Genomic DNA, 14730 nt, shown 5'->3' with positions numbered 1-14730 from the left:
CTCAGAAAGAGCCAGACTGATTTTGACTTGTTGAGTCCTACCAGTAAGAAATGCATGGAACCATTTGATGCTATATGGATTAACAGCCATACTATTTGGTTTGGAGAGCATAAGTGATGATAAGATTTGGAGATTATGGAGATTATTTGGAGATATTAAGATTTGGAGAGCATAAGTGAGCAAAAGAACGACTGGGTGATAATCGTTATATTCTTGAGGACCAGGTCTTTTTGGCGACTAAACGGTACAGATCCAACTACTAGACAAGTACATCTCCTACTAGTCGTCACTGAAAACAATAGTCGATTACACAACAGAAAAAAAAACATAATTATCATTCAAATTACCATCATTTTATGTTAGCTTAGAGACTAGCCAAAGCCAGCTAATGTCAATCACGTCATTCACTGCGATCCCGTCCTCGCCGTCTATTCCTCTAACAAAGACCCACTTCGGTGGTGGTGCAGGATGTCCAGGCACTTTGTGAAATTCTGTTGGTTCATCTGGTTTCTCTTTTTTATAATATGTTTTTCTGAGCCAGTTTTAAAAGCGAAGAATCTACACAGAATTTGGAATTCTTCAGAATTATTCAGAATGCACATTTGTAAGGGAAATATATACATTTCAGCATGTTGAAGAAAATTCCTTTTAACGCAGAGAATATGATTAATTGTTTAAAAAAAAGTGCCAGCCATAAAATGTAGTAATAATCTGCGTTCTCATGAGAAACTGTCTGTATGTGCGCTAAACACCGACCAGAAACTCCCGAGCTGTACTGAGTAGGACGTGGAAGTAGTTGTGCAAGTAGTCCATTGCTTCATAAGGCTTACGTTGTACCATGAATAAAACATTAATCGTATTTGGTAGCCAAATTTCAAACCAAGAAATTGCAGTTTAGTTTGGGGACCAGTTCTCACTATTAACTAACTATTAACTACAACTTTTGCCTCAATAATCACCTAATTTGCTGCTTATTAATGGTTAGTGAGGTAGTTGTTAATTTTAGGTATGGGGATTAAAATACCTAAAATATGGTCATGCAGAATAAGGCATTAATATGTGCTTTATAAGTACTAATATGCTAGTAATATGCATGCTAATAAGCAACAAGTTAATAATGAGAACTGGTCCCTAAACTAAAGTGTTACTGCTTTGAGTATACAGATGTACATAGTAATGCATTATATAAATGCCTCATTCATTCAGTTAGAACAGCAAACCGAAGCAAACAACATAATAGCATGCGTAGGTATAACATAACCAGCGCTAAGAATGTAGAATTTAAAATTTCACTGTCTCTTCCTAAATGACAATCAATCTATTACAAAAAGAGTAAACTCATTTAATCCATTAATAAAAAAAGAGTTTATGATTTACGCAATGTGGACGGAATCACGTAATCCAGTCATAAAAACGGAATTCACAGTTTAACGCAGAATGTCACCGAATTGGTCAAATTTTTAATTAATTAATCAAAAGTAGGTCATTACACTTAAATCAAATCGTAATATGGACTAGTATCTGTAAATATTAAGCCGCAAAAATCAATTTAAATATGAATCCTGCATGTTCTGCGTGTCTCTGTTAATGAGTGGCGCAGAAACGCGGTTTCGTTTACTACACACACACTGTGTAGCATCTGCCGTCTCACTAAATGAAGACATAAACACATGGATAACGTCTCTAGAACTGCTCTGAGAGTCACTTCATGAGCTGACCGAATGATTTGAGTAAAACTAGTGTCATATCACACAGAACTGTGAAGGTAACCTGTCAAAATTCAAATAGAAGCCTATTACTATTTTTACCCATTATTTTTTAAGGAAGAATCACAGAAAATTTCTTCCATGTTTTAATCTTAATAGTAAATCCCCTTTGTTTGCCCAAAAATAAAGTGTTTAATTTTCAATAATTAAAAGATAAATTAAATTAATGTTTTATGCCTTCATTTGATATTTGTTTTAAGAAAAAATTAAATACACCACACAGAAGATCTGAGGAAAAAAAAAATCACAAGGCTACTACTTTAAGAAAAAAAAAATGAATAAATAAATTTATTTTATGCATTCAAATAATTAGACATGCTAAAACACAGAATTTGGTAACAATAAAAAATATGGTGAGAAAAAATACAAAATTTCATAGGGCCCTAAACGTAATTTTTGTTCAACTTTTAATAAATTGTTGTGAAAATATAAGACACAATATTTAAAAAAATTAGACATGATTTTGATTAATAACAAAAAAATTAAATAAAAAATAAAAAAGAAAAAAACAAAAACCAAAAAGAAAAAAAAAACCCAAAAACCCGGAAAATAAAAAAGGATAAAGCGGAATAGAGGGAATTTGGAAAAAAATTAAATGGAAATTAGGAAAAAATAAAACGGTTTCCCAGGGCCCTAGTAAGCAGCCATGAAGCCAGTGGGAACACAGGGCTGATCATAGAGGGCATGCTCTTGCAGGGGGTTTTAAAAAACTTTTAACTTGACTCCAAAAAACAAAACAAAACAAACAAAAAGGTTGCATCAGTCCAATGCAGAACTGATGCAAAAATACATAGGGTGACAAGGTGTTTTTAAAATGTGTTCAGATGCATTCAGATGTGGAGACTTGGAGACTTGCACCACAGTCACTCCATTGTTGTTTTGGCTGTACTTTGGCTTGTTGTCCTGCAGACAGATTTGTGTTCATTCTGGAGTCTGAGTTATGTGCTCTGGATAAAGCACCTCTCTGTGTGTTGCTCCATTTATCTTTCCCTCAGTAGTCGTTAGTCTTTCTAATGAAGCCTACCTTAATATGTCAAGCTGCCAAGTTATTGAATTTCATCAAATATTTAATTACAATTACACAATACACAGTGGACTAAATGTGATTGTTGGGAAGTTTGTGGCCATGCTTATGATAATTTTCATTCTACAGGAAATGAAATAAATCAGCTGAGAAACACCCCTTTGAGATTTGAATTCAGTGGTGCTACATTTTGCCGTTGTTACCACACATTCAGTTTTGTTGTGTTACTGTGATATTAAAGTCATCAGCAGACACAAACATGACCATTTTCTTTGAAAGGCCACATAGCAATTTTTCCAACCTTTAGAGAAATGAACTAACATTTATGTATTGCATAATATTTAAATGTTATATTGAAAACAGTACCATCAGATACCAGAAAAGAGTGATATGTAATTTAAAGAAAATTGTTACTGAAAGCTTTGATTATTTTTTATTTTATTTTATTTTATTTTATTGTATTTCAATGGTTTATTTTTATTTTTATTTCTTTCTTTTTTGGATAAGGCACAGTCAATTGTATGACTACAAACACCTCAAAATTTTAGAATGCAATTGTTATATTTGCAAAAAAAAATTAAATAAAATTATATATATATATATATATATATATATATATATACATATATATATATATATCTACTTATATATATATATATATATATATATACAGTCCCTTGCGAAAGTATTCATACCCCTTCATTTTTTTCACATCGTATTATGTTGCTGCGTTATGATAAACTTCTTTACATAACTTTTTATCCACATCAATCTACACTCCATACACCATAATGACAAAGCAAACACAGAATTGTCACAACTTCATAAATATATTAAAAACAAAACACTGAAATAAGTACATTGCATAAGTATTCATACCCTTAACTAAATATTTAGCTGAAGCACCTTAACAGCCTTAAGTCATTTTTGTTCGATGCGACAAGCTTTACACATCAGATTTTGGCAATTATCTGCCTTCCTTCTCCTCTTCTCTTCACCTCTCATGCTCTGTCAGGTTGGATGAAGGCAGACGCACATTTTCAGGTTTCTCCAGAAATATTTGATTGGGTTCAAGTTCAGGCGGTGGCTGGGCTACTCACGGACATTCACAGAGTTGTCTATAAGCCACTCTTGCTGTGTGTTTAGGGTCATTTCCAGTTGGAAAGTGAACCTTCTGCGAGGTTCTGAATGCTCTGAAATGGGTTTTCATTCTCTATTCATTCTCTTCAGGCTATCTCTATATTTTGCTGCATTGAGCGACCCTTCTATTCTGACGAGTTCCTCAGTCCCTGCCGCTGAAAAACAGCCCCACAGCATGAGGCTCCAGCACACTTTACTTCTAGGATGCTACTCTGCAGGTGATGAGCAGAGCTGGTTTCCTTCAAACATGATGCTTAGAATTGAGGTACATCGGACCAGAGAATCTTATTTCTCAGAGTCTGAGGGTTCTTTAAGTGCTTTTTTGCAAATTCCAAGTGTGTTTTCATGTGTCTTAACTGAGGAAAGGATTGAATTTGGCCACACCGCCATAAAGCCCAGATTGGTGGAGTGTTGCATTGACGTTTGTCCTTCTGTATTTCTCCTATCTCTACATATGATCATGGAGCTCAACTAGAGTGACCACCAGGTTCTTGGTCACCACACTAACCAAAGCCCTTCTCCATCAGTTGCTCAGTTTGGCCAGGAGACCAGCTCTAGGAAAACTCTAGGAAGACTACATGCTTCTGTGACCCTTCAATGAAGAAGAATTTTTTTTGCAATGTTCCCAAGATCTGTAAAATAATACATGTGACATCAGTGGCTCATCCGCAGTTATACAAAGCTACGAGAATACTTTTTGTATTTTTTGAGGAGACGAATTGATGAATAAAGTTGTTTTTTTATTATTATTTTTTATTTTTTTGCACACATACAAGTATTCTCGTAGCTTCGTATAATTTCGGTTTGAAACAACATGAGTGTGAGTAGTTAATGACAGAATTTTCATTTTTGGGTGAACTATCCCTTTAAGATGTGTGTGCTGTCCCAAATCATACCCATTCAATTGAATTTGCCACAAGTTAACTTCACTTGAAGTGTAGTAACATCTACAGGCAAAATGAATGCTTCTGAGCTAAATTTTAACTGTCCCAGATAAGGGTATGAATACTTATGCAATGGAATCATTTTTGTTTTTTATTTGTAATAAATTTGCAAAGATGTTAAAAAAGTTTTCTTTCTTTCTTTTTTTTTTTTTTTTTTTTGCTTTACAATTATGGTGTATAGAGTGTAGATTGTTGTGGAAAAAATAAATAATTTAAAGCAGTTTATCATAAGGCAGCAACAAAACAAAATGTGAAAAAAAAATGAAGGGGTATGAATACATATGAATACATAAGAAAATCACTGTGTGTATATATAAAAATTTCACCACAAAAATTTACATTTAAGTGTGTAAGTGTATATATATACTATTTTTCCTGATATATTCTCATTAAACATTGATATTCCTAACTTGGGCAATAAAAAAATTATTAATAATACATCAAACATATGAACGCATCTCCACACCCATCAATGTTTCAAGCTAACGTTTTCAGTGATTGTCAGTATTGTAGAGCTCAGTCATCCTCTGCATTTCATTCATTCTCCTATGTTTGTTCCTCAGCGGTGAAATGGATGATGGAAAGCCGGTGTGGGCGCCTCACCCTACGGATGGGTTCCAGTTGGGCAGAATCATTGACATCAGTGCCGACAGTCTGACCATCGAGCCTCTCAACCAGAGAGGGAAGGTGAGGAGGAGCTTCTGCAAAAATACACAACATCACATTTAAGGCTGAAACATAGTGCACGCAAGTACATGAACACACACATGCTTCAAGTTACACAAGCTGTTTTTATAGATTTTTGCATTTAATATGTGTCAGAATACCATTCACAATGCAATGGACAAGGGCTCTACATGAATGGCCTTCAATGCTCAGTTTTCTTTTATAGGGCAGGTACTGTTATGGCAGATCAACATTTTGAAGAGAATCTTGCTGAGCAAGTTAAAGTTGGTTAAACTGTCATCAAGTTTATAGCCAGTGTAATAACACATCTGGTGGAATAGTTCACCCAAATATGGGGTAAAAAAAATAAATAATAGTTTACTCACCCTCGTTTCATCCCAAAACTCTATGATTTTTCTTCTGCTGATCACAACAGAAGATAATTTCAGTATTTTTGAATGCTGGTAACTGTTTGTAACTTCCATCGAATGTACAAAACAAACAAACAAACACTGAGACATTTCTTGAAATATCTTCCGTTATGTTCCACAGAAGAAAGAAAGTCAGAGTTTTTGAACAACATGAGTAAACCGGATTTTTTTTTTTGGTGAACAATCCCTTTTACAGTACATTAGTAATTCTGTTGTACCGTTATTACTGCATTAATGCAAAAACTCATGTTAAGTACTATCTACAAAAGGACCATGCTCTTAAAATGTGTTAGCTGATCCTTTAGACCTGCATATTTGTTCTTTCGATGGCCTTACAAACTGTAAAATCATTATTCTGACATCAGAGGGTTTAAAACTGTAGAATAGGGTTTATTTAGAGATATTCATGAAACAGTGAATGGCAGTCATATAAAAATGTGTATTTCTTAGTTTTAATGTAGTGCAGTTGTTCTCCACTGGTTTTGTGTCATATTTCAGTGGGAAAAAATGCACAGTGAGTTATGAAGATATGACAATTGGTTTCACCTCCTTCAGTGAATAATAAAGAATATACTGTGTGGATGTTCCTAGATTTAAAGGCACAATGTGTACGATTTTCGTAATAAATTATCCTAAAACCCCTTGCACAGTGTTATATACAGTATTTCACTGTAACTGAAGTTATCCCAACAGTTCTCAAGGATTTGTAAATCCAGAGAAATTCCGGTTTTAAATAATGGCTCATCCCTTTTCATTGTCGCCTATCAAAGAAGTTATATCCGTGCTATCAGTTTCCGCTTTTAGAAACTAAGGCAACACATGTGGACAAAAATGCTGCTGTATAGTTAAACTAAATCTATTACGGCTATCACAAATAAAAAGAAAATGAAATGAAAAGTGATTATTCTTCTTACGCATTTTTATAGTGTTGCACATTATAACCAATCACACACAAGCTTCACCTTTGTTATTGTTTTGAAAATGCGACCTCTAGCAGCAAAAAGTTACATATTGTGCCTTTTAATAAAGCTTTTGACACAATTGATTTTGGCTGATTGATGATTAAACTGGAGAAACATGGTATAACAGGAAAAGCCTTCTCTTGGTTAAAAAGTTACCTTGATGACAGATATCAAATACATTTAGTTAAATCAGATCTAATGAAAATCACTTTAGGTGTTCCACAAGGCCCGATGCTAGGCCCTAAATTATTTGTACTGTATATAAATTATATTTGTAAAATGTCTAAAATATTAAAAATAGTTTTGTTTTCTGATGGCACAAATTTATATCGCACAGGGAATAATTTGGAACAGCTTCTGAATACAGTGGAAATTGAACCGATGGTCTTTAAAAATGGTTTAATGATAATAGACTTTCATTGAATTTAAGTAAAACAAAGTTCATAATATTTAGTAATTGACAAAGTAATAACAAAGCTAACATTAGGATTAATAATGAGGAAATAGTAAGAGTGTATGAAAATAGATTTCTGGGTGTTATAATAGATCATAAATTATGCTGGAAACCACATATAAATCATGTAAAAATAAAAATGTCTAAATCCATTGCAATATTACATAAAACAAAACGTATTTTAAACAAAAAATCATAATATATATTGTATTGTGTGCTCAAAGTTATACATTACTTATTGTTGGGAGGTGTGGAGTCATGCATATAAATGCAATATATATGTTACACGAGAGCAATAAGGATTGTAAAACAGGTTGACTATTACGAACCACCAAACAAATTTTTTATTAAATTACATGCTTTAAAATTTGTTGATTTAGTTGATTTCTATACTGCACAGATAATGTATAAAGAATATAATAACGTACTTCTAAATTGTATCCAGAGGTTGTTCGAAATAAGAGAAAGCCAGTATAAACTAAGAGGAATGTATATGTTTAAAAAAACAAGGGCAAGAACTAATATAAGAAATAGATGTATATCTGTCAATGGGGTAAACTTATGGAATGATTGTGATAAGGAATTAAAATGATGTAATTCACTTTTGTAAATTTAAGAAAATGTTTACTCAATATGAATAATTTGTGTATGGAATACTTAAACTATTGTAATAATATCTGAAATGTGTACTTTTGTAATTATGTATGTTTGTAATCATGTATGTACATTTTGGGAAATGTCTTGTGTTTTGTTTATCATGTATTATCAAATTCAGTGGAAAAGTGATGCCTATTTTTCAGTTATGATTTTTATTTGTTGTGAAAAGTTCTCTGTGAGGACTGAAATAAAAATTGTGTTGAAATGAACAATTGAACAAACAATCATTTAGTTAGTAATGATTAAAAGTTTGGTGGATTTATGTTTCATGAACCTTAAGTACACAAAACTTCATTTCAGGATGGTCATTGTTAAAAATAATGGGCAAGGGTGAACGAGAGCCACAATTCTGCAGAAAACACGGCAAGACGAACATGACCTATACTTCAGACTGGAAATAAAAGTGCTCACGCTCTTACTGGTTGTCAGGGAACACCGATGGAGATCTTAATTAAAAACTGCATTCCCACTTTAAAGTTCAGATGATTTAATAGCTTTTAATGTTTTGCTTTAAGAACGAAGAACTGCTAATATGATCTAATAATGAAAGTACTCACATTCCATGTCCTGCTCTGTTTCTGTCAAAAACATTTTTTGCACTTCACAGATTCTTCGCAGAATGATTTAAACTCTTCGGATGAATGCTTCTGTTTTCAGAGCCACTGCAAACACATCCTGTTGCCCATATGGAGTCTGGCCCTCACTGGAGCTTGACAAAGATAACAGAAGCAATAACTCTGTGTGTGTGTGTGTGTGTGTGTGTGTGTGTGTGTGTGTGTGTGTGTGTGTGTGTGTGTGTGTGTGTGTGTGTGTGTGTGTGTGTGTGTGACAAGTACAAGAGTATTGTGTGCAGCATTACATCTAGCTAATGTGATTTGTGTGCAGTGTGATGTCGCCGGGATGTGAAAGCATAATGGGCCGTCTGTTCACACGCTACAAGTATGTGTGTGTCTGTGTGTGTGTGTGGAGCACACTACTGTCTGATATAAGAACAGAAGCATGGAGATGGAATGCATAGAGCGGGAGCCTTCACTGTTGCATTTGATGTGTTTGCTGTGGGAAGCATTAATACTGCTTTTGAGCAATCCAACCTCTAATCCCACGTATTAAGGGGTCAGTTGAGTTCACCCAAAAATCAAAAATGTTTCTCACCCTCATTTTGTTCCAAACCTGTAAGGTTTCTGTTCATCTTTAAAAAACAATTGAAGATATGTTTAATAAAACCTGAGAGATTTCTGTCCCTCTATTGACAGGCCATGCAACTGATTCATCAAAAGTTTGTAAAGAGGGCATAAATTTAACTAAATGAATCAAGCGTTTTAATTTAATTCAGGCATTTATTTTAGGGCTTGCATAGACTAGTCGAGTAGTCGAGTGATCGACTACTTCAACCACTAGTTGGCGCTGTTGGAAACAATCGACTACTCGAGCATGCATAACCATAATGCATGCACAGAGTTTGCAAGTACACGTGAATTTTAGGATTACAATGTTGCGTGTAGCTGTTACTTTCTATGACTTTATCTAGGCCTATGTTGCATGTAAAATTCAAATATGTAATTTAATAATTAGGGGTGTGCCCAAAGCCGAATACCTTATTCGGAATGGCACGGATAATGGCTTCAAAAACAAATAACGGACGAGGAATAATTCTGCCTGAATATACGGCTGAAGCTGGCACAGTCTGGTGTTTGCTAGATAACAGTTGAGCCAGGGGATCAGCACAATATTATACACAGAACTCTAAAGTCTCGCAATAGAGTGCGAATTGAATGAATGTAAACTTTATGAATGAAAAGAGTGCAAATCAAACATCGCATTGCTGTTGCTTCTCCGTGCTTCTCTCAGAAATCAGAGCTTGGCAAGAGTAATATCACCTATAATAATACATCATACATGTTATATTATTTGTATATGTTTAAAAGGTAATGATTTAAACCTTAGGCTACAATATGATGTGAATGAATGGAATATGGAATGAATAAGCACAGCACGCTCACCAATCAAACAGCTGCGTTGCGCGTCTCAGTCTCTCAAAAACCAAACCAGTTCTCTCTCAAGAGTAGACTAATAATCAACTTAGATGCAGATGCATTTTCTATCTGGCCTACATGTTTGCATCTTTATCTTTTGCTGGTTTGCGTGACACACGCACATTTGTTAGTGAAATCGACTAGCAGAAATCAGTAGTCGTGCAACCGCTAATTTATTTGCATATAAACATTGATCAATCAAGGCTGTCATGTCTTTAACACTGGGGACCAGTTTTTTTTGTGGGGCCTACAATGATGATAGCCTATATCTTTAATTCAAAATGGTGAAAAAAAAAAAAGAAAAAAAAATCAAGTAGTTTGGAGCACTGTATATTCATGTCATTTCATATTGCTGTTATACTTAAAACTGAAGCAGTGCACTTTTTTTTTTTTTTTTTTGGAGCGATGAGTCTCTCATGTTTCATTACAAATATCTTCATTATGTTTTGAAGATGATCAAGAGTTTGGAAAGACCTGTGGATGAGTAAATGATGACAGAATTTGAATTTGTGGGTGAAGTCTCCCTTTAAGCTTAACCACGTAACTAACACCAGTTGTCCTGTTTTTAGGCTTATGTGCGGTTAACGTTAATGTCATTGTGTTTCAGAACTTTCAAGCTTCTGTCAATCAAGTCTTCCCTGCTGAAGATGATGTCAACAAACATGTGGAGGACAACTGTAAGTGTTATTGTGTTTGAGTGTTCATGACATGTCAGTTATGTGTTTGATAAAATGACTAATGATTTCGTGTGTGTGTGTGTGTGTGTGTGTGTTACAGGCTCATTGATGTACTTGAATGAAGCCACGCTACTAAATAATGTCCGTGTGCGCTACAGTAAAGATAAGATTTATGTGAGTATATTCTCTGTCGCTCTGTTGTAATGAAGGCACTATTCTGTACGTCCCCTGCACTCTGCATGGCAAACCCATGTCTTAAACCCAAAGAGTATTTCACTTGTTCTCAGAGACGTGTGTGAGAAGTCCACTGATGTCTGTGCACTGCCGGATTTTTCTGTTTATATGGATTTGTACATAAACAGCAGTGCATGTGCAAGTAATTAATCATTCAACTGGAAGAGTTCACTATGTAGTGCACATACTCCATCTAGACTGTCAATAGAGTGTACTTTGAAAATGTGTTTATTTTTCATTATGTTTATTAAAAAGTACACTACTGTTCAATAGAGTTTTGGTAACACTTTACAATAAGGTTCTATTTGTTAACTATATTTAATGGATTAACTAACAACACATTTGTTACAGTATTTATTAATCTTTGTTAATAAAAATGCAACTGTCATTTTTCGTCCATGTTAGCTCAGGTCTATTAAATAACATACTGTATATAAATACATAGTTTGATTTTAATAGTGTATTAGTAAATGCTGGAATCAACATTCACTAAGATTAATAAATGCTAGAATTTTTATTTCAACTAAAGTTAACAAACTAAACCTAACAAAAAAAACCTACCAGTAAATTTTTACCAGTATTTTTTTTTTGTTTTTGATTATATGATATAGGGATTCATCAAATTGATCAAAAGTCACAAATATTTTACATTGTTACAAAAAAAAATATTTAAATAAATGATGTTCTTTTTAACAGTATGTGCATCAAAGAATCCTGAAAAAAAAAATACTAAGCTGCACAAAAATAATAATCCAAAATGTTTCTTGAGCAGCTAATAAACACATTAGAATGATTTCTGAAGATCATGTGACACTGAAGTCTGTAGTAAGGATGCTGAAAATACAGCTGCGCATCACAGAAATAAAATATATTCAGATATAAAACAGTGAAAATAGTAATATTGTAAAATGTTATTGCAAGACTTTGTATCAAATTAATGCAGATTTGGTGAGCATAAGAGATTTCTTGCAAAAACATAAACTGACCTCAAACATTTGAACAATAGTGCACATTAAAATTGCTATTCATACTCTCACTGCCTTCTCTTCTGTGATGAAATGTTTTTAATTTCTAAATTAAAACTCATTTTGATTTTTAAAGTTAAAATGACAAGATGATGCAACAGTCCTGGTATCAGAATGAAGACCAAAACCTCATTAAATAAATGGAAGTAAAAAAAAAAAAAAAAGTTTAAGTACTTGCCATTGTTTAATTATTTCTTTGAAAAATAAGTAGCAGCAATTCCTTGATACTCTTTTATGTCTGAAAATGGTTTGTCTGCCAAATAAAATGAAAATGCATTCATTGGTTGTTTTCCTGCTGCTCATCTTACTTTGTGTTGCAGACATTTGTTGCCAACATCCTGATCGCTGTGAATCCATATTTTGAGATTTCCAAGCTGTATTCTCCAGAGAGCATTAAACAGTACCAGGGCCGGTCGCTGGGCACGCTGCCTCCTCACGTCTATGCAATTGGTAAGCAAGGCTGCGAGAGCCGGCATGGGCCGTATTATCTGTGTGGGTGGGCCTACCAATATGATAAATATGATGCAGAGGGAGTGAAATGAAGGCTTCTCAGCGATGTACAAAAATTAGCTTGTGTAAATGTTAATATTCTGTGTATATGCTCATAGTCTTTATTTGTTGGATTTAGCGGATAAAGCTTATCGTGACATGAAGGTGCTGAAGATGAGTCAGTCCATCATTGTGTCAGGAGAGTCAGGAGCTGGAAAAACCGAAAACACCAAGTTTGTTCTCAGGTATAGAGAGGTCTCATTTCTATAACATATACAGCATCATTCATAAACATATATTTGATACGTGATAGGTTTTATTGGGTTACTCTTTCCTCTCTCAGGTACTTAACTACATCTTATGGTACAGGTCAAGACATTGATGAAAGAATAGTTGAAGGTACGTTTGAAGGCTTTTGCTGTACTAATATAAAATTGCGCCCCACTATGCCATAACCAATGCAAGTATTTTTTTGACACTGGATTCCAGCAAACCCACTGCTCGAGGCGTTTGGCAATGCCAAAACCGTCCGAAACAACAACAGCAGTCGCTTTGGGAAATTCGTGGAGATTCACTTTAATGAAAAGGTGTGACAAACAGAACACTGCAGTGCTTTTTAAAGCATGTACAGTTTTGCACATTAACACACATGTATTTGAATGCAATTCTGATTTGTTTTTTCCAGAATGCAGTGGTAGGTGGTTTTGTGTCCCATTACCTGCTGGAGAAGTCCCGAATCTGCACGCAGGGTCAGGAGGAGAGGAACTATCACATCTTCTACAGGCTGTGCGCTGGAGCTCCTGAAGACATCAAGGAGAAGTTCCACCTCAGCTCTCCAGACTGCTTCAGGGTTTGTGAATCACTTCAGTCTGACAAACACACTCTGACTTCTGAAGAATAGTCAGTGAGGGATTTCACACTGTCTATAAAGTTATTTTGACCTGTTACAATTCAGGTTGATCATGCAAAGTGATGAAAAACCTGTAATTATGACCGGACTTCATGCCAGGTGTTCTTTCAAAGAACATGTTTCTAATCATCTCTTGTATACGCTTTCTGTTCAATCCAGTATCTCAGTCGAGGATGCAAAAGGTACTTTTCTAGCAAGGATTCAGACAAGCTGATACCTCAAAACCGCAAGAGTCCAGAGGTAATACATTTATTTTTAACAGCTTAAAACATCTCCACAGGTTCTTACCCTCCCTTTTACACACTCTAACAAAAAACTAAAATGAATCATTCAAGACACTACAGGCAAAAACTGTATTTTATCATGCACTGGTCAATTTTGCAATTTTTACAGAGGGATTTGTTCATATATCACAACATTTTTCTTTTTTTTTTTTTTTTTATTTATTTTTCTGGATGTTGATGGTATTTAATTACAAAATGAATCATTTGCATTTATAAAAAAGAGAAAAAAAATCCCCTGTAAAAATCTCTAATATGTCGACAAAATGAAACAATTTGCACATATTTAATTACATAATGCCTCATTTGCATTTATACAATATTTCAGAAAACTGGTAATAAAAAAATGTTTGCAATTCTTAATGTAATCAGTCAGCTGGGGAAGTATGGTTATATATCGGTTCTTTTATATTTTTTACACTGTTCACCTGAGGTGTCTTGCCTTCAGTTAAACTTCAATGGAAAAGTTTTTTTTTTTTTTCCTAAAGAATTTTGCACTTTTTGACACAAACATGGCAGATCTAATTAATGAATTTACTTAAATTAATTATTATACACACACATATACATTTACATTTTAAATATTTTTTTTTCAACATTCATCGACACTTTATCAAAGTTTCAGATTAAGGGGCAGTGGGTCATTGGTGTGATGTAGAAGAAGAGTCTTTGATGAAGGGTCAGTGGAGGGTCACAGGGGGACGTGATTCTGGATTTATTGGTTCAGCATGATAAGCCTCAGCGCTGATTCGTCCACACTTGTGTTTGGTTGCTGATCTCTGGCTTGATATTAATTCCCAGATACAAGGCCTTTTGTTAATGACCTTATATATCAAATTGTGTATAACTGCTGCATGATTATGTTCATACTAATCTAATCACTGCACTAATCATTTGTAACATCATTGTCTGTGGTTGTGTGTCTGTTTGTGTGTGTCTGATTCATCAAAGGATGAGAAGGTGAATATGCTATCATCCATATTTTCTTATATAAATACACTACCTTGTTACAAAAATACACTAACTGGACAAAAATA

The 14730-nt window shown here is 34.2% G+C and overlaps 1 protein-coding gene across 9 annotated transcripts in view; it reads left to right on the top strand.

The window, feature by feature from the left end:
* The window catches only part of LOC109051539 (unconventional myosin-VI-like), a 55570-nt gene that overhangs the window by 21424 nt on the left and 19416 nt on the right, over positions 1-14730 (top strand). For 5 of the 9 annotated variants that reach the window (XM_042777357.1, XM_042777355.1, XM_042777354.1 and 2 more), the window contains exons 2-11: positions 5438-5561; positions 10685-10754; positions 10855-10928; positions 12334-12463; positions 12642-12747; positions 12846-12901; positions 12992-13089; positions 13188-13352; positions 13572-13652; positions 14645-14653. In XM_042777357.1, the coding sequence (XP_042633291.1) occupies positions 5445-5561; positions 10685-10754; positions 10855-10928; positions 12334-12463; positions 12642-12747; positions 12846-12901; positions 12992-13089; positions 13188-13352; positions 13572-13652; positions 14645-14653 (906 nt within the window). In that variant the 5' untranslated portion in view covers positions 5438-5444. The remainder of the gene's footprint in view (positions 1-5437; positions 5562-10684; positions 10755-10854; positions 10929-12333; positions 12464-12641; positions 12748-12845; positions 12902-12991; positions 13090-13187; positions 13353-13571; positions 13653-14644; positions 14654-14730) is intronic. The other 4 variants (XM_042777358.1, XM_042777356.1, XM_042777359.1 and 1 more) reach the window with 1 other exon arrangement.

This window comes from Cyprinus carpio, chromosome A20, assembly GCF_018340385.1.
Source record: "Cyprinus carpio isolate SPL01 chromosome A20, ASM1834038v1, whole genome shotgun sequence".
NCBI classification, from domain to species: domain Eukaryota; kingdom Metazoa; phylum Chordata; class Actinopteri; order Cypriniformes; family Cyprinidae; genus Cyprinus; species Cyprinus carpio.
This window is presented reverse-complemented; position numbering and strand designations above follow the sequence as displayed.